The 20,833-nt window shown below is 42.8% G+C and overlaps 1 protein-coding gene across 3 annotated transcripts in view; it reads left to right on the top strand.

Moving 5' to 3' along the window:
• lzts2a (leucine zipper, putative tumor suppressor 2a) overlaps positions 1-20,797 on the top strand; it is a 47,682-nt gene extending 26,885 nt beyond the window's left edge. For all 3 annotated transcript variants that reach the window (XM_022190106.2, XM_051959788.1, XM_022190107.2), the window contains 7 exons: positions 11,958-12,617; positions 13,618-14,280; positions 14,461-14,583; positions 14,880-15,026; positions 15,386-15,880; positions 17,592-17,696; positions 17,829-20,797. In XM_022190106.2, coding sequence (XP_022045798.2) covers positions 11,991-12,617; positions 13,618-14,280; positions 14,461-14,583; positions 14,880-15,026; positions 15,386-15,880; positions 17,592-17,696; positions 17,829-18,011 — 2,343 coding nt within the window. In that variant the 5' untranslated portion in view covers positions 11,958-11,990 and the 3' untranslated portion in view covers positions 18,012-20,797. The remainder of the gene's footprint in view (positions 1-11,957; positions 12,618-13,617; positions 14,281-14,460; positions 14,584-14,879; positions 15,027-15,385; positions 15,881-17,591; positions 17,697-17,828) is intronic.
• The last annotated feature ends 36 nt before the right edge of the window (positions 20,798-20,833 follow it).

A 20,833-nucleotide genomic window follows, 5' to 3' on the forward strand; every position in this document is an offset into this window, starting at 1 on the left:
ACCCAATCGTATGAAGGTTTCATTTGAGGGCACACTGGGAGAAGACTGTAATTACCCAGACGGGATATTTTGGCAGAGTTTGGGAGTGACGTTTCACTCCTACTATAAATGCGTGAAGTTTAATTTGAGTTGGAGGGGAGTGAGAGTGGGGACGGTGGCTTACCTCATCTGCTCTTAGCAAAACAAATGAGGTAAACGTGTGTCACATGTTACAGGTTACATACGTAACCCTTTCCAGCCGTGTTGACTCATGCTTCCCGGTTTGCTTACAGAACTGAAAAGATAGTAAGGTAGTGAGGCCTTTTCTTGCTCTCTTTCTCCTCTGGATGTCTTTCACTTTGATCCAATCAAGTTCGGATAGCTGGTTCCATTTTGGATCTGCTTCCAATTTGGGTAAAACACTTGGACGTGTTAAACTCCGCAGCCAACAAATACCTCAGCTAATTTAACATTCACAAGCTCTTTCAGGAGGTCTCTTGTGTTGCATTTTCACACCACAGGCACCTGCAAAGACAGGAAAAAAAACTGGTGACGTATAGAATCCCCATGCCAAGTCAGCGATGCGCTTCGTCACAAGAAGATGGCGAATTTGAATGTTCCAAAGTCAGTAAAATAAATGTAAAACTCGATATTTGCAGGAGAGGAAATCTAACTTGAGTGTTCCACCTATTGTCCTGGTGTTACACTGTGATCTGTGACCTGAAGCAGAGTAGCAGGACTTCAGGTGATGTTAGGTGCATCCATTTAGATTTGCTGAATGAGAGAAGAATTGTTGTTTTTCATGTCTGCAGCTGTATCAGAGCAAATGTTGTTTTCCCTTGCAGCTCTAGGACAAAATCCGTGGTGAAATCTGAGTCTCTGGGGTGTAGATATGACAACGAACCAAATAAAAACAGCACGCATTCACTAAAAAAGATTCAATAAAGGATTTGTAAGGATTCAGATTTGATAAAAATGTTATCAAACTCCATCCAGACTTCCTATCCTCAGCTCCTTCTTTCTTTTTTTCTCCCTCAGCAATCCAGTTGAACTAAATCTCATGCCAGGTGTTTATGTAAAGCCTCTGGTTGAGGAGCATTGGTAAAACACTGGGAGAGAGACAGAAACGCAGGAAGACAGAGACAGCGAGAGATTAGAAGTCGGCCTGGCTTCGGTTCAGTTTGCTGAATGAGTGTTTTCCACGTCAGTCTGTCCCCTCCTCCACCAGCCCCTCCGTCTTTCTCAAGTTTACAGCGGCACGGACAGTACGTCTGCTCGTGTGCGTCTTTGCCATGTCAGATACTTTCACAGATGAGTGGAAGTGAATTATACATCGAGGCTGGCACAGTTAAACTGAGGCGTTGTTGCTTATGTAATAGCTGCTGTGGAACTCATTTGCCTTGCTGTATTTAGTAGCACTTGGTGTGTGTCTGTGTGTGTGTGTGTGTGGGGGGGGTATTGTGTGTGTTTTTACCTCAGCTATGATCAGTGACTTCACACTAATGCTGTGACACTGCACTTTTAGTGAAATCTGAAAAAAAAACCTAAGCCGTTTCAGATATCGTGGCCTACTTTTCCGCACTGAAGGATGCTAGTAGAGAAATAGTCTCCTCTGATAATAAAAAGTCACTGCCCCGCCTTTGTTCTGCCTGACATTATGGGTCACGTTGTCAGTCAAAGCGTGGTTGCTTTCAGTGTAAGATAACAGGCCCTTTCTCTCTGCTCTCTGGCCTCTGTTAAACTGAAACAATGGAGCTCCAGTGTTCATGCAGCCAAAGCAGCAGGGGGGGAGGAAGGGAGGTTTAGGAGGGAAAACTTTACTCTGGGACAATGAGAAGTCAGGCCGTGTTAACAGAAATCTTAGCCGCCCTTTGAGTACTGTATTAAGTGAAAGAGTTAAGCTTGAACCGGCCATTGATCCCGGCAAACGGTAGTCCACCGGCCACATTAATCCCTGTGTCTCTCCACTGGCATTCTCGGTATTTCCAGTGTCTGTGGGTCTGACCACTGACCACCGCTGGATAACTTTCAGTGGCTGGAAAACCTCCTGGAAAATCTCAGATTTGGAGTGGAACGGGAACGTCAGCCATCTTCCCCCTTTTTCACATACCGTTACCTCAGTTTCCTCCAGTGTCAGCTGACTGTCGTGCCATTAAATGTGACCTACAGCATTTAATACTTAACCCTCTGAGTAGTTTTTGTGTGCCCATGTCACACTTTTTATCTCACTGTTGACTTTACACCTTTATGGAAGCAACACAAGAAATGCAAGAAGCAGAGAGAAATCTACAATGTATTTTGTGCCGTATGACACAGCTATAATGCCATAAATTATAAAAAAGAAAAAAATAAAGTTGAATTTCTTTGATTATTTGTTTTACAAAAAAATAATCTTGAATCAACATGTGCAACATTTTTCCAAGTTCCCTCAAGTGTTACTCAAAATGGAAAGAAAAATGTGGCTGTAGATACTAGAAATATTTCAACGCTTACATTATTTTGTTTCCATACTTGTGTTGAGAAAACATGTTACCTGTAAGGTTGTTAATCAATACAATACAATACAATGACTTTATTAACCCCCGATGGGAAATTCAGCTAGAAAATCAGCGCAGACTCCAGGATGTTACTGTTTCTGATCAACAAATGGTCTGATAGATCTAATCCATTGTGTACATTTTACATTTTCAATAGATTCAACCCTGCACTACGAAGTATAAGATTTCGGGCTTTAGTCGGCCAACTCTCATGTCCGAATTGAGGCCAGATGCTTTGAGATGCTAAAGAGCCAACCTGTCCGCCGTCAGAGTGTCAGACACTCACTCATTCACCCATTCACTCACTCTCTCTGCTCCTTCCTCTTCCCTCTCTTCCTGTCTCTATATCTCATTTTGCCCTGCACATGAAAAATGTGGGCCTCCGCTGCCATGGCAACTCTCCCAAACAGAGGGAGAGGCTAAAGTCTGCAACAGCAACAAGTTGGTTGTAAAAGAAGAGGAGGGGGAAAAAAAGCTGGACTAAGGGAGGACCTGCTGCCAATTACTCCTGCACAGTCTCACTTTTTTTTTAAAAAAGAAAACCTTATTTCTCCATTTGTTTCGCCACAGAAAACCTGCTCTAATGAAGTCAGAGCTCTGCGGCGGCCTGGACGCACCAAGTTTTGTTCAAAGTTACCATGTTACTTTGCCAAAGAGGACAATATCTCTCTGGGTCTGAGTGAAAAGAGATTTGGCACTGAGGCGAGGGGTTAATGAGGACTGAGAAAGTTTGCATGCATTCAGCAATCTCCAATACACACACACTGTGAGACCTTAAAGCCGAGCCATGTGGGGGAAGGTGACAGTGAGCCACCACTCAGACAGACAGTCATTGTGCTGGAATGGAGGCATAATATAACCTCAGGTCTTCTGGCAAAACATTAAAAGACTCCTCTCATTTTACAGTGGAGTCGGCTGACTTCATTATAATACCATTTTCTTGGCTGTTTGAAGTTTTATTGTGGAGTAGATGCGTGACAAATAAATGGGAGAGGAGATTAGGTGTGGACTGATTGCCTTGCTGAGGCATTGTGCATGTCAGTGTGCTGCTGCCTTGTCTGTACTTGTGGATTTTATTTTCTTAGCAGCCATCAAGGATTAATATGACTCACCTAGCCTGTTGGTTTCCTCTCTGTCTCCATCCACTGGGATCACTGGTTTCAGGATTAATCAAGCCCACCCAGGTTCTGTGCACCGAAGTGGCATATTTCTGCACTCAACTTCACAACACACTCCTGCTTTACTTTGGAAAGTATTTGAGCACCTCAGACTACTGTTTTTGTGAACGGCGACCGCCCATCAAAGCAGAGCGAGGCCTTTTTTATGAGTGGTTCCTATTACCACTCGCACACTGATACTTTTGCCCTCGTCCACACAGTGCCGACTCTGATCTGACAAGTTTATTCTTTCCACCTGTTGCTCTCATCTTTGCCTTTGGTTAGTCACGCTGTGGTGTTGCAGCTGAGGAACGGGCAGATGAAAATCTAGCCGGGGTTGTATGAAAAAAGGAGGGGAATGGAAAAGAGAGAGTGACAGGAGAGCAGTGGAGCTACAGTCCAGAGCAGGAAACGAAGAAGGAAGGATATAGGTGACAATGAGCGGGAGCAGGAAAGAGGATGAAAGTGGAGGAAGGAAGGCGTAGATGTCGCATTTAGAAATAGTTAAAGCTACACTGACCAGTATTATTTGCTTTAACAATGGATTAAACCTTTAGTTCAGCTGTTTTCATTGAACTCATAAGTTTCATGGCACTACACAGCAGACTAATGTTGTTAGTGAGTTGCTGGTGACACTAAATATTAAGATATTTCTCTCAGTACTTACCTAAATACAGATTCAAATAACCACACAGGCAGAAAATATCGCCCAATTTTTTGTTATTTATCAAATAGAAATGGTTGTTACAGCCTCTCCAATGTCAGGTTTTGCTGTTTTTTCATTTTTTTGTCATTGTAAATTAAAAACACTTTGGCATACGGTCAAAATATTATTCACAGTTTTCTACGTCTGTACATTAAAGCATTAACTAAACATTGGTGAAAATAAGCATTCGTTTCAATCCTACTTTATGTTTAGGTGTAATAGATGCATTTACCATGATTAGGGAACATGCTGCTATTGAGAAATGTAGACCAGTTCATGACGGTGTTCGAGTTCAAAACAAAGACAGCAAACTGGAGCCATTTGGTCTTTGTGTCTTCATAATGGACATTATGTAAGTTTCCAGACTTGCACGCAAGTATCCCCAGCAAATCTGCTTCCTTTGCTTTGCTGTAGATCCTCCGCCACTACAAGTTACGACAACATGCACCACCCTGATTTTACAGGACTGACAATGCTCTTGGTTTGTTTTTACACTCGGCTCAGCTGTAGTCAAAAGACCACAGGGTAGATCTCAGTTGTAATTTCTCTGCTATCTTTTAGCATTGCTATCTCTAAAAAGGCAAACACATGAAAGAAAGATGAGAAAAGAGAAAACAAAAAAACTCCCTCGAGCTGGCAAGAGCAGTATGTTTGGTACTGAGCAATGGAGGACATAGTTTTGATAAGACATGATATCTCCCTTCACATTTGATTTTGGTACCAAATCTTAAGGTCCTCAGACCTCGGTGTGTCAGAGCTTGCCAAGTAGTGATCAAACAGGATTATAGATGCCTGCATTTCCCAAGAGCTCAGACCTCTTTGGAGCCTCTTTTTGGACTACCTGTTATTGGAAAATCCCCTAAAACCCCATCCATCACCCAGCCTGCCTTTGTGTCGCTGCCCCTAAACCCTCTTCTTTTTCTTCCTCCTCATTCTCACTTCTCTAACTTGGTCTTGAGCCCAGCAGAGTCTCCGGAACAGCTCGGAGGTTGCGTGTGATTGCAAAGGGGCGATCTGCTGCTGCAGAATAATGGGCTTCCTCTCCTGGGTAATACTGGCATTATTAACGGGCTTATCATAACGGGATTATTTCCCCGTCACAGAACCCACTTCTGGATCTTGTTAGAGAGCTACCTGGGAACTTCTTTCTTATGTCAGTCCTGCTCTTACTCATCCTGGGCCAGTTGGTGCCAAGAGGAGGGTAAACTCTCACAACCACTCGGTGTATTTCCAGTCACTGTCAGAAGCAGTGAGGCTGCCTTAAAGCTATTCAGCATCATTTAGTAGTTTGAGAGTGTCAGGATGCGGTGTAAAGTGCCCCTGGGTTGACCCCGTAATAGCTGGCTGCTCCACTATTGGAGTTTATTTTTGAACATCGAATCAAATGCCTCGCCGAGAGAAACGCCTCATGAAAGACTATCAGAATGATTTCAAGCACTTGAGAAGTTTTCTATTTTTAGTGTTGATGACTGGTTTTTCTCTGCATGTCTTGTGCTGCTGACAGCAGAGGAGGATGCGTGTAATGAGGAAGGTGGAGGAAGCGGTGAGGGTAGATGGAGGGATGATGGAAGCATTTTCACTTTCTCACAGGAGTGCAACGGCCAAGGAGTCGAGGGCTTAAGTAACTTGAAGAAACGACCAGTGAGCAACATCAGAGGGGGAAATTAGCTTTTGAGATTTGTTGCCCGAGTAGCCAGAACAAAACCTTCCTCCTGGAGGTCACAGGGAGTGGGAGGAGGTAGAATCAGACCAGCTCCCCTCCACTCATCAGGGGGTCACAGGGTGAGGGTGAGGGGGGTCACGGTTGACGGTCGCAGAGGGTTGTTAATTCTATTATCCCTGCCTGAGAGGTCCTTGTCAGTCCCGGGAGTGAAGAGGAGGCGGGGCGGCTGGATGAAAGGTGAAAGGAGGTTGTGAGGCGTGATTATTTCGCCATGGGAAGTGATCACATACCACACATATCTTGATCTTCTTGACTCATGCACACTCACGAAGTCTGTCTCCTCTCTTAAGTCCCCATCACACCCCATCACGTAGTCAGAACTGAAACATCCTGCTTATCCACTGACTTCCAATAAACATAATGACAAATATTTTTCTAACATGTCAATGCTTGGTACTTCATGTCTCCTGGTGGCTTACTTTTACGAGCCCAGATTTAGAATTCCTGGACTTTTGCTTTATTTTAATCAATCATCCAATGCATACAAATTGCTTGTTTACTCATCATGAAACTAATTTATTTGTGCAACTTATTGTCCTTCTATCTAAAGAATAAACGACTTGGCCAAACACCGAGGCAGATAATTAGAGCATTTACAGACAAACTCTACTTTAAACCTCTAAATCCCAAGCAGTTTTTTGCTCCTGTCACTTTTTTTACTCACTGTGGGCTCATTTTTCACTGAAATCAAAAAGTGTGCACCTCCTTGGATATAGCAAAGCCATGGCAAGAAGTTTAGAGAACTCAGAAGTGTGGGGGTTTTTTTTGCATTGTAATACAGTTATAAAGCCATAAATCATAAAAAGCGAAAAAACAGAAGTTGAATTTCTTGGATTAAGTTGGAAAAATCTAGAATCAACATGTATAGGATTTTCCCACATCATGTTAGATATTATGAATACTGAAAAATTAAATGATGGTTCTGTATATAAAATATATTTTACAACTTACATTTTCCCTTTGTTTCCATGCTTGTCTCCTATCTGCTTTGTGCAAACACAGCCTGCAGTTCAACCCGGTTAGGCCAAAAAGTCCCTGAATTTGGTCACAAATGAGTCATTGAACGATTTTTAAAAAATTTTTTTTTTTACAGAAAATGGCCTGAGCAAACAGATTAGAGTGTAGAATAAAGTAATTTTGATGAAATATTTTAATTTTAAGGTTATATTGAGTTATGTTTTAATGAAACAACATGTCACAGATGAGCACATAGTTAAAAGTCCTTTGGGAAGTTGAAATCTAATGACTCTTTCAGTTTTTACAGATTCTGACTCTGACAAATGGTGTAGCTTTGGCAATTCTTTTGAAGATAATATGCCCCGCAAACCTGCCGGCAGATTTCGGGGCTCACAGGGTTAAGACATTAATGGTTTTTCTTCGGGTAGTTCCAATCCTGTGTAGTTTCTCACCTCTTCACACCTGGTCAGTCACTACCTACAGCAGATATATGGTTGTTGGATTAACTGTTTCAGAAAATTGCAAAAATGTTCAGACTAGAGGCTCTATATGCTTCAAAGCCTGTGAAGCCCACTCCTCTGAAAGCTTTGCAATTTCAGAAGTCAAGGCAATGCATTCAAGAGTTTTCTATTAAGAAGAAAATAAAGCAGAGTTTTAACTTCTCGCTCAAGCTTTTGCACCTACCTTGGTCACATATTGTGTGAACAAGTGAGTTCAGCACTGTGAATTTCTTCAAGGCGACAGTGTTCAAAACTTTTTTGAACTACTTTTTTGCTTGTTTGTGGCAGTGAAAGGGGTTTTGTGTTGCAAAATACATCAATTAAAACCTTGTGCTACAAAAACCACCCCCTAACCATCAGGCCACAGACAAGAGGCCTCTTTATCTGAATTATCTTCGAGGAATCTAGCAAAACCAAACTGTTTATTTACTTAGATTTATTTACTTTTTCTCACTCTCTCCTGGTATTGGCATTTATTGTATTCCCGAGACTCTAAACTTCAAGTAGTTGATGACCGATGTGCACCTTAATGCATACATTTTGTGTGAATGCCCTGCATGCTTATGAATGTCGTTGTGTATGGTTGTGTTAGTCCTGGCAGACTGTGTGCAGCCAAAGGATTATTCCACTTGGCCAGACGGACTCCAGCTTGGCACAACAGGCCGAGGATATGTGTCCCCTCTGTGTCCCCCTGGGCTACTAACACTGATAATACTATCTGCAAATGGAAGACTTAATCTGCTGCCACTTGTTGTGTTAATTATATCCATCCATGTTTCTCTTCCTCAGTATAGTGGAGCGTCCAAGCGAGGCTAATGTTCACATCTTCAAAGATTTTTTTTGATAGGCGTGAGCATTGTGATCGTAAATCAGTGGTGTGAGTAAATTTCAAAACCCTTTTAGAAGTAAACACACAGATGACCGCTCAAGGTTCGGTGGAGGACATTGAGGAAAATCACAGCTGCAAATGGTGATGACTGTGACTCATCGCCTCTCCCTCTCCCTGTCTTGTCCTCTGCCTCTGCTAAATCCATCCCTCCCCTTTTTCTTCCCTCATCCTGCCCCGTTAATGACATCGGCAATTAGTAGTAACATCACAAGAGATCTACAGTATATTTAATGAGGGATGAGCTTCAGCTGGGAGGGGGCAGGAGGGGGTCTGGGGAAGTGATTCCCCAAAAGAACTGTCTCAGAGAAACAGCTGTAAGGTGGCTAATGAGTTTTGTGAATGGCGACGGGCCTAAAATCAATAAATAATTTGGCTTCATTGTTGCAAACAGGTTTTTAATTGTAATAAGTTTGTCTGTGAAGTAGATCTTTTACAATCAGCCTAAGTAGTAAAGAATTTGGATTTTATCATTTTAATATGCACACATTTAGGATAATGATATTGTGATTAGCTCTATGATTCAAAGTGGACAGTAAACTTATTAACACATAATGAGTCTTATTCGGATTTGTTTTTTCACAATTGTACAGCTCACAAACCCTAGTAGTGACTGTCAGCACTTTGCAAGAACTCTGGTAATTATGTTTCGTGTTTAAAGCTGGACTGCGGAACTTTTACATATAAAAGAACATCTGTTACGTTTAAACCACGCGAGTTCACGCAGTGCTGATCAAGCCTTTCGCTGACAGTTAAATCTCCCTGCATTTACAGTGGTACTAGAGGTATAAATCTGTTTTTTGTGGTGACGTTCACTAGCTGGTGCAATGGTCACGATGCGTTTTATGTCAAGCAGCGATTATTGGGTTGCCAGAGCTGAAGAGGGAAGAAACTGTAGTGATGGAGACAGAGCAGGCTGCAGTATGGTGAAAACTGTAATGGTCCAAATAATAATGAATATGTACCTGTGTGAAAATGTGTTGTTTGTATTGTGTGTTTACATGAGAGAAGTATTTATGCATGTGGGGATGTATTTTACTAGCTCTATGCCGGTAACTATACTGGCAGTCAATAGAAACTTTGAGGTAGAAATGTACGCAGAATTGTACTTGTAGGGGGGTTGTAATTATTCATTGTGGATTTACTGATGATCTAGTGCCCTGGTAGTTGAGATAATGATGAGTTGTCATTTTGTCATGATTCATTGCACATGGGTTGGTCACTTTGCAAAAGTGAACCAAATACACACCAAGCAATACTCAGTGAGTATCTGCACAATTTGAGAATGGGTTTTGAAGGCCTATATAAAGGCCCAAAAAAGGCCACCATTGTTAGTCCAGTGAACAGCATCATGCCACGTCTATCACATGAACGTTGTCTCCGGGCACTGGGTATGGTGGAGGCCGGTTTGAGCTACAGTGATGTAGCCAGGCGTATGGGCTGTTCCCAACCCACAATCAGAAGCCTGGACCAAAGCATGTGCCGACGGATTGCTGCCTGCATCGAAGCAAATGGAGGCCATACTCGGTATTGACTGTTGTGACTGTGTTTGGCAGGTGCCGTTTTCTTTTGTGAAATTCTTTATTTTGAAATCATTCTTGAAACTTTAGATTTTTGTTTCTGTATGCCAATATGCTAAACAAATGATTCATATGAAGAAAATCCAGTTTCGGGCTTCAAAATAAAAATTATGTTGAAAAATATGGTCTCAAAGTTTTTAATGACTGTCAGTGTATATGTATCCAAAATGAATTTCCTTTGGGAAAATAATGTTTATCTTGCCTTAATCATAAAGAAACTCTACATTCAGTTTTAAAAAATAGTACACGTCAAAAGCACGTGTTTGGTTTTGTAATTACTCTCACTGCCAGAAGGGGGAGACAAAAATTCGACTTGCAGGTTTACATTTAAACACATTACATCTACAGAGGAAAGACTAAAAGGTCTGCTGAAATTTGCAGATACATTACAAGGATTACTCACCCCGTAGCCACCTAATAATAGAAAAGGAGAGCTTCCTCAAACAAAATTTGACGCACTTGTATTGGAATTTTTTTTAACCTTTTTTACCTTTTTAAACATTTTTATCCACCGACTATGTTGCTAGCGATGCGAAACTCATTGAATATTTGCATATTAACACAAGCTGTTGTCAATGAGTGTGTCATTGGTGTTCCAGGTATTTATTATTGCACCAACCAACCAAAATAGCATGAATCCAATTTTATGAAACACCATAATCTACGTAAATAAATCTATTGAAAAACAAATGGCAAATTGTACATTAGAAATATGATTGTCTATTAAATGAATATAATATACATTATAATATATACTAAATATTATCTATAGTAACATTAATGTGGATTCGTTCGTGTAGTTGTTACTTCCTAGGTGTGATTTTGAGACAGCAGACATTTTGACATAAAGGGAGAGTACTTATGAAACTAATAATAACGTTAGCGAAGGTCTGTTCTTCTCACGTGTCACAGGAAGGTACTGAAACTGGAACATTCAGATAAAATCCAGCTGGTAAATTATTAGTTACACTTGTGTTTGATAAGTCAAACCATCCACTGTTAGAAAACTGTTCTGAGGTGGCTCTTTTGGTGGTGCGGTTGTTGTATTGATCACTGTCTGGAAATACAGTACATAAAAACAATTAATGATGCAATTCTATAGTATAGCCCAAACAATATATTGGTTGGTTATACATAGTTTGTGAAGCAGAGTGCGCTCTTACTCAGTTCCTCACAACACTGAGTGCTGTCTGCAGCACATGTAGCAGAGTAGGCATCACAGTTGAGCAGGTGGTGGTGCCGAGAATATCAGCTGATATATTGAAACTGGAACTTTATACTTTCTGAAATTCAGAACCATCCCCAAAAATCAAGTGTCCGTGGGCCCTACTCAGTAGTAACCTCAGTTTGTAAACTTTCATGAGTTAAACCAGTCACTGGTACGGAGCAGCTCAGAATTTATACTCCCTCTCTTTCTTGTGTCTTAAATGAAACTGTCTTTTTTTTACTGCCTAGTAAAAAAAAAAATCGATGTCTAAGTGAGAGTTAATCACCATGAGAGCTAATTACCTAAGACCTCGACCGTTCAGTCTGGCTCCTGGTATCTGTGCACTCTGGTGACAGATTTAGAATATATTTTTCCAGGAAGTGTCAGTTTTCATCATATCAGCTCTTTGTCTTTATGTGTGGCTGTGCAGCTCCAGTCCTCCCTGCTATAATGGATTTCACTTGTTTCCCCACAGTGCACCTCTGTGCAGCGGACTTTGCTTGGTCCTAGTGCCAGTCTTTTTGTGCATGATGGGATTTCATGTCAGTTTTTTTGGAATAAAAAGCAGAATAAGTTCTTTGAAGGACTGTGAAGAAAATATTGTCTTTTGAGTATTAAATGGAAAAAAAACCATGTAGCCCTCAAACGTAGTACATGTAGTAGTCACCTCTGTTACATTATAGGATAAAAATTTAAATTTTGCCTTATTTTCTCTCTTTCCTCAGAGTGTGTGGTGTGTCTGACGCCGTCAGGCTGCCATGGCTCTGGTTCAGGCACTACCTGTGACCGTGAGTGACCACCCCAATCCGGGTCTCGACGTCCAGCAGTGCCGGCCGCTATCATCATCCCACTCCCCCTCAGGTCCCTGCTCTGGCCCCTGTGGGCCCTGCAGCACTGAGACAGCCATGGGTTCTGTCAGCAGCCTCATATCAGGCCGGACATACCAGGAGAGACACTGCAGGGCTGCCAGTGAATTCCCCACTAAGCCACGACGCTCCACGCCTGCGACCAGCTGCTTCCGGCTCCAGGATAACACCCTCCGCAGTGGTAGCTCCCTGGAGCAGCTGCTGGTTATCAGCAACCAATCGCAGCCTCAGGCCCAGGCTCAGCCTCCACCTCTGCCTACCAAGAAGCAACCACGGCCTGGAAACTCTGCTGGAGCAAGTGGAGGTGGAGCTGTTGTTGGAGCAGTAGGTGGCGGCACTAATGGGAACTTTGGGTATGTGAGTGATGAGGTGGTGGCAGGAGACTGGAATGACAACGTGGTGCTGACAGCTGCAAGCCCCTGCAGCGACTCCGAGGACCAAAGGGACAACAGGACTCTGAATGGCAACATAGGTGGCCCTCCTCCCAAACTCATCCCAGTTTCAGGACAGTTAGAGAAGGTGAGGAGAACTCTGTAGAAACATTACAGATATTGTGTATATGTTGCTTATGAGTAACAAAAACTTGCTGTACAGAAGTGTAAAAATGAAAAAAGATTTTTAAATCTCTTACACCTCAGCCTCAAAACTCTTATGTTGCACTTGATATTAATATTGAATGTGACATATTCGTCAATAGGGAGATGTAGAAAGGAGAGACACTACCTTACTGGAAATCTTTAAACGCCCTTCAGTGCGACACTGAATCCCCACCAGCTCTGTAAGTGCCGTTGTGTAGTTGATCGTGACTTCTGTCCTATTTATAGGACAATGTCTTCTTCAATTACAGCTGAAGGTCACATGCTGGGACATTAAATATCATAGAGAGGACACTTTTTTCATCTGTTCTGCCTGGAATACAAACTGTACTCATGAAACACTAAAGCAGACACAAGCGTTTCTGCTGGCTGTGTGGACATGTTTTACAGCAGATTACCTCAGCTGTCTAATTGGCTATTTATTTCCATCGATCCGGCGGGAAGCTTAATCACTGGCCTGACAGACTCAGATGGATCATTTGACAGCCACTCACCTTGCAGACACATCATGATCAATGTCAGAGCTCACTCACATCCAGTGACGTATTCGGTGAACCTCGAGGAAGATCATTAAGAAAATGCTTACAGAACAGAAGAAGCTTTCACACCCACTGTCTTTGTCTCGTCTCTTCCTCCACCCTCCCTTTTGTTTCTGTGCCCTTTAATCAGATTTTCCCTGTCCTCTCCTCCTCCTTCTCCCTGTCTAAGCTGTCTCTCTATCTTAGATGATGGGAATATCATTAAGAAAATTGCTTATTGAAGGCCATGAATATCAATTATATCAGTTCAAACTAATCAGGTCCTGGTGGGGTGACCTGCCAGCATATCACTCACCCCTCTCTAATGAATTTTATTCAGCCGTTGCTAATGAGCACAGCTTAACTTTCATTAGTCATCAATGCTGTTTTTTTTTATACTTTCAGAACATGGAGAAAGTGTTGATCCGTCCGACAGCATTCAAACCTGTTGTTCCCAAGAATCGCCACTCTGTACAGTACCTGTCCCCACGGCCAGGGGGCAGCAGTCTGTCAGAGAGCCAGGCCAGCCTCAACCTCCTGCTGCCCCTTGGAGGGTCCAGCAGCACCAGCGGCACAAACGGCAACGGTGGAAGCAGCAGTTCCAGCTCCGAAGGGAAGCGGAACTCCTACAGCGGAGGTCGCAATGCTCGGAGTAGCCAGTCCTGCTCCATGTCGGATTCAGGGAGGAACTCCCTCTCCAGCCTCCCAACTCACAGCAGCACAGGCTACAGTTTGGCCCCCAGCGAGGGCTCCAGCTCCGGGTCAGCCTCTGGCGGCCAGTTGGAGCCTGTGTCGGGCCTGGGCCGAAACACTTCAGGTGGAAGTGGGAGCCATGGTCACAGTAACTCAGACAGTGGACGTTCCTCGTCCAGCAAGAGCACAGGCTCGGGGTCGCTAAGTGGGCGCGGGCAGCCCCTGTCGGACAGCGGGTCCTGTGGACATTCACCGCCACCTGTGGAGGGCTACGAGGCCGTGGTGAGGGAGCTGGAGGAGAAGCTGAGGGAGCGAGACCTGGAGCTGCAGCAGCTCCGAGAAAATCTGGATGAGAATGAAGCTGCCATCTGCCAGGTGAGAGAAGGTCACCTCACCACGTGGACAAGACTTCTTTCAGAATGCCAAATGCCAGCACACAACAGGACACTAAATCCTACACACTTATTAATACTTTTATCTGAATTAAGTCTGGTCCTGATTATTGGGCAGCCAAAACTTAATGTGACCTCCGACCCCTCTATTTCCCTGTGAAAGGTGTATGAAGAGAAGCAGCGTCGCTGTGAAAGAGAGATGGAGGAGCTGAGACAGAGCTGTGCCACTAAGATGAAGCAGGCGGCTCAGAAGGCTCAGAGAGCACAGCAGGTGCTACAGCTGCAGGTATGCAACTGCTTAAAGAGCGTTTATGTAGGGAATATGAAAATATGTTTAATCAAGAAGTGCAGTATTTTGTTTGGACTTTGTTCTATCTTTGTGCCTTTTTTGCGCTTATAATTTAATAGTAGATCCTCTAACCTTCTGCAGATCTGTGCAGATCCTTTGCTTCCAAACATCATTAAAGTCTCATGCTTTAGTGACAAATCTTCAGGTTCTTTCTTTGAGCATGTATAACTTATTGTAGATTGGCTTAATCATCCTAGTATGTAAAATAGTTATACATCTTTGCATGCCATCAGGTATTTCAACTACAGCAAGAGAAGAAGAAGCTGCAGGAGGACTTTTCCTCTCTGCTGCAGGACAGAGAGACGCTGGAAAGGAGGTGTGCCACCATCCAGAGGGAACAAACCCAGCTGGGGCCACGTCTGGAAGAGACAAAGTGGGAGGTGGGTGAGAGAGGTGTTATGTTTGGAGCAACGTAGTGATTAAAGGTACCCAAAGTCAACTGCAATGTCCCTGTTTGAGTCTGGCAGTGAACCTTTGCAGTATGTTGTTTCAAATGGAGCCTTCTCTGATTTTCTGGGCCTCTCTCTATGGATTATGCACTGCTAAAAGCCTAAAATGCCCCAAAAATATAGCTGACAGTTACTAGTTTAAATGATCCCCATAGGCTTTTAGGCTTGAAAGAATTTAAGCTCTTAGGGAGCGAACACATGCAAAGGTCAGTCTGTAAATTGCCGTAACACACAATTTGTTCTGTATTTTTAGCATTTCCACCTTTCTCTAACTCTTTTTTCCACTGCAGGTGTGTCAGAAGTCAGGAGAGATCTCCCTCTTGAAGCAGCAGCTGAAGGAGATCCAGTCGGAGCTCAGCCAGAAGGCAGGAGACATCGTGGTCCTGAAAGCCCAGCTGAGAGAAGCTCGCTCTGAGCTGCAAGCGAGTCAGGTTCGAACCCAGGAGGCCCAGGCGGCCCTACGGACACGATCTCTGGAGCTGGAAGTCTGCGAGAATGAACTCCAGAGGCGCAAGAGTGAAGCTGAGCTGCTCCGGGAGAAAGTGGGCCGATTGGAAGAGGAGTCGGCCCGGCTCCGTGACAGTCTGTCCAGTCACAGCGGAAGCATGAAGGGTCAGTGCATGACCCTCTCCCTGCAGCAGGGCAGAGGTGTGTCAGGAAGAGGGGGTCCGAGTCCCTCTGTGTACCGCGATGGAGAGGAGACGCATGTGGTCTGGGGAGGAGAGAGCGACGAAGCCAAGGCACAGAGGCAGAATGCCGAAACGTTGTTGGGCCTCAGACAACAGGTACATGCTTTTTTTGCACCTTGTCAGGGTACACTACCATTCAAAAGTTTAGGGGCCCCTTAAAAATGTTCTTATTTTTGAAAGAAAAGCATTTTTTTTCAATGTAGATAATATTTAAAATAAATTTTGTACTTAAAAATAATTTTTAAGTACATTTGCACAAACCTCATGTATTTAAGTGTGTGTAGGGTATTTTGGTGATCACACTTAAAGGGGAACTTCGTTTTTTTTCAACCTGGGGTCTGTTTTCATATGTCTTTTCATACATGTGAGTGATGGAGAAATGAATTTTCGACATAGCTCCAGTATTTAGCCCGGCAGGCAGCTTCGCAGCTCAGCTAGCAGCTCAGCTAGTGAAAAGTATGGGGCAATTTGCCCCCCCGCGTCAAAGTCCACCCCAACGTGCTTTTGTTCCCACACTGACCGGCTCGGATAGTCTCTACGAGTGTCCCACAACATACTAGAGATGAGAAGTGAACAAAAACCTCCACATTACCTGGCGATCGCTATTTGTTGTGGTCTGTATCCAAATCTCAGGACGCTAGAAAGCAAATCTCGTTCCGAAATCGCGCAATAGCTCCCGCCAAAACCGGTGTTTGGCTCGTTGAGACTGAGCTGAGCTGCTAACTGAGCTGCTAAGCTGCCTGCCTGGCTAAATACTGGAGCTATGTCGAAAATTCATTTCTCCATCACTCACATGTATGAAAAGACATATGAAAACAGACCCCAGGTTGAAAAAAAACCAAGTTCCCCTTTAAGCACATTTACCTAGAGATTTTCAAAGGGATAGTTTGGTTTCGTCGTAGAGCTGGGCAGAAGTAACCCGAAGTGACAAACAGCTGCAGATGGAAACAACAGCAAAGTGGTATTTTAGCCATCTAGCAAACATCCACCCAAAAAAATCTATATCACTGTTTGCACTGATTTCGATTTCTATCTGTTATCTTGCAATCAGACAGCTCTTTCAGTTTGGACAATAAAGCCATTTTCTTGATCTAATCTCTCCTCAAAGCCACCAGACTCCATAGACAAAAACAGTCATTTTACCTCACAAAGCTTGGGAGTGGCTGGCTTACTGCTGCCTCGATCGCTTAGTTTGTTTGTGCTGTTGTGCGACTTTGCTGTCTCTTTACACATTCGGATTAGAATGAGCACGTCAAAACACAAACAAAGTCACTCAGCAATCAAACAGCAGCTCCAGTGTTTTACAAGGTAAAATGACTGTTTTGTGAGTGGAGTCTGGTGGCTTTAAAGAAAGCAATATAAGTGTTTTAGTTACCAGTTAGAAAGGGCTCTGTGACAGCAAGCTAAAGTTTTAGAAATGCTCTAAATATAGCGTACACTTAAACTGATATATGTTTTGATGCTGCCCCCGTCCACTGCAGTTTATTGCTTAGCTTCCTTGTGGGTATTTTTGTCTGCTTCTCCAAACTGGGTGCATGCTGAGTGTGATCTACTGTAGGTAATATATGGATGGATAAAATCCTCATAGAATCACACTTCAAAGACCTTAGACTATCCCTTTAATGTATGTATATATTGATGAGTTTGTATTTTGTGCTGTCTACTTGGTTGTTTTTCTGTCGTGAAAATGCTCATTAGCTTTAGAATATAAGAATTTCAATGAAGGAAAGTTCACAGTGAAGTATTTTTACAATGTTGTATTGCCGATTTAACAGATGTGAAAGAGCTAACCACTGTATTTTCTCAGGTGGACAGGCTGAAGGCTGAGCTAATGTATGAGAGGAGAACCAGTGAGGAGCAACTGTCTCGGTTTGAGGACGAGAGGAGGATCTGGCATGAGGAGAAGGAAAAGGTAAAAGCATTTCTTGGTGACCAGTTGTTCACCTTCAGTTTCATTCAACCTGTCAAACATCAAGATAGATTTGAAAGCTTTCTCTGATCCTCTTTACCTCTTAACTTAAATACCGTTTCTCCCTCAAACCAGGTAATCCGCTACCAGAAGCAGCTGCAGCAGAACTACATCCAGATGTACCGTCGCAACCGCGATCTGGAGCGAGTGATGAGGGAGCTGAGTCTGGAGCTGGAGAACCGGGACATGGAGGACTATGAGGTCCGTAGCGGCAGCAATGACATCCACTTTGAGGAAATCACTGCCACAGAGATCTAAACATACACGCTTACAGTAATATGTGCACACAAACATGGAAACATGACTCACAAAAGACTCTGATGGTGTAAACCAAACATTGAACTCTGGGCCAAATACTGCACTATCTCCAACATGGCTTTACCTGGACCACTGAGCGAGCTTTCAACCACTCGCCACTGTCAAAAGGGGGCTCTCCCAAAGGTGCATTCTTGTTTCCTGCTAGTGGAGATGCTCTCCAATAAATCCTTATAAGGTGCCTCCCACGGCGCTTTTAAGGGGGGTTTTATTCCACTACAAAGCCAGCACAAAGACTTCTTTCCTTCTGTGGGAGCAAAAGCAGCGAAAAAGTGTTTCTTTCTCAGACCACGTTCGAATCAGGGTATTGAAAATCGATGGGAATTTAAAGCAAAAAATGTTACTACACATGGAACAATCTGGTCGACAACTTTCTTGGTAGCACACGATGTTAAACACCCGGCCACCAGCATGCATGTAATCATGCATCAAGAGAGCAGTTCAATCAGTCACCACCACCGCTGGCTATTAATGACCGCATCTCCTGTTCAGCTGTGCTCATTGGCGACATGAACAACCACAGCACCACTACTATCATCTGCTGTTTGCTTTTAATTGTATAACAATCGTTCATTTCACAAATGATATAAAGGGGGTTTATTTGAAAAGGAATGTATTGTGACGTATCACGTCAGAGGAATGCAGTTTAAATGGTCATCACCTGCAGTGAGAAGCGTAGTATTATTTTGCACAACTTTCTGTCTCTCTTGGGATCATTTTGGGATACAGCAGTTTTCTCATGAGACAGATCAACTAAAACGAAGCAGCTTTAGCGTGCGGCTCTTGGTTTGCTTACACGTGGACATCCTCTTCTGTCATTTCTCCAAACCACCGAGGACACACAAACCAAAGGCTCAGAGGAAACACTTTATTTGAACTCTGCTCATGTTTTCTAGACCACCAACAGTCGCGCCGTTGCTCTCGATCAACTCTTTCAGACGGCGCAGCGAGCTCTGACATAAACATTTACATTTTACAATTAGCACTAGGAAGCAGACGTAGCATGGCACCAGATTTCACTGTCTTTTTCTGGCTTTCTGCCTCCTCTCTCTCTCTCACTCTTCTCTTCTTCTTACTCAACTATTTTTATAACGACAAAAAGCATCTCGGCGGATGGTATCAGGAAACTAAAAATAGAGCAGTTTACAGTTCGGTTGTGACGTCACAGAGATTTAAGCCAGTGTTTTAACAGTAGGCATGCTTATTCCGAGTTTCCATTTATTCCCTTCCACTCCCATTAGTGCTCTTTATTTAGCTCCTGGCGACGTGAAGCCAAATACCACTTTTTAAAATCTTCACTGACTGCTATACAGGTAGTGAGACTGGCATGTCTGCATGTCTTTGTTATACGAGATTTCAGAGGAAGCTGGTGCAGGTCAAGTTGAGATGAGAGTTTGCAGATGCAGTAGCTCCAGAGCTGAATTTCCTCAAGGCAGGTCTGCTTTTAAAGGCTCCTAAATATAACCGGGTGAGGAGCATGTTAACATTCGAAGCTGTATGTTGCTCTGCTCTGTTTTCTCACAGTATACGCAGGGCTGTGTGTAACACTGAGCATGGACTGCTGAGAACCTTTATTTTGCAAAGAGTCTATATGGAGGAATAATAGTTAAATGGAAATCTATATAATGGAGGAGAAGTTGTATATTTTTATATATATATAGCACCCGAAGATATTTTGTTGTAGTACTGGTATAAGTGTGGGTTAATGTATATCACATACCAATGTTTCAAATGACGGATCAATTGCAAATGGAGGAGGCAGCATAAAAAGAGTGCACCTAATACTGTAATGCATGAAAACTTAATGTTTACATTATATAATCTGTGTGGAAAACATTCTAATGACCAAACTTTTTGCAGGAGATAAAACCGAGGGGAGCTTTTTGTTTTGGGCTCATTTTCGGCCTGTTGTCTCTCCATTTTGATTGATCTTTCACTTGATTATCAGTATCATATTATCACACCAGTTCATGTCGTCATCGTTGGGTTTTGTCGTTCATTCATAAATGCATGTCATTTCGAGAGACTTCTCCGTTAAGCTGAAGTCAGACCTGATGCAAACCGAGAAGGTGTTATGTTTCCTATGCTTGGAAATTCAGTTGAATTTGATCAGTCCATTTGATCGGACTGTTTTTTGCATGACATTCACTGTGGGTTTCAGAGATTATTAAAAATCTGCACTGTGCATATATCGTTAAGGTAAAGCCATGGCAAGTGACTTTGAAAGGAACGAGCTGTGTTTCGCCAACCACATTCACTTTGTTAACCAGACCTAGACTGTTACTTACTCACCCACAGGTACATATGAACAACAAGCACAGCTGCTGCAAAACAAACTGACTCACTCACTCAAAAGTACTGTGTGCATCTTGGACTTTTCATCATTTTTTTCCCCTCATATCTCAGTTCTCTTCATTGTCACATAACCGTTTTCTGTGTAAATATGTAAAACACTAAATCGTATAACAGAGTGACATTGTCTTTTATTTAGACAAAATATCTATTTCAAATGTAGCCACTGTGACTAGACCAAAGCAACGTAACACATTTCTTTTTTCTTTTGTTGCATTTTTTTCAACATCCTTTTGTGCTCATTTTTTTGTGTGTTTGCTTACGTTGTGTCTTCATTAATTCATAAAGTATGTAGCTGTCTGTGCATATTTTTATGTGTACATTTCTTGTACAAATGACTGTGTTTTTAATTAAAGAACAAGTTGTCACACCTTAAAGTGATTGTTTATATTGTTTTTTAAGTGAAAAAGTAT

The sequence above is a fragment of the Acanthochromis polyacanthus genome, chromosome 15 (assembly GCF_021347895.1).
Source record: "Acanthochromis polyacanthus isolate Apoly-LR-REF ecotype Palm Island chromosome 15, KAUST_Apoly_ChrSc, whole genome shotgun sequence".
NCBI classification, from domain to species: Eukaryota; Metazoa; Chordata; class Actinopteri; family Pomacentridae; genus Acanthochromis; species Acanthochromis polyacanthus.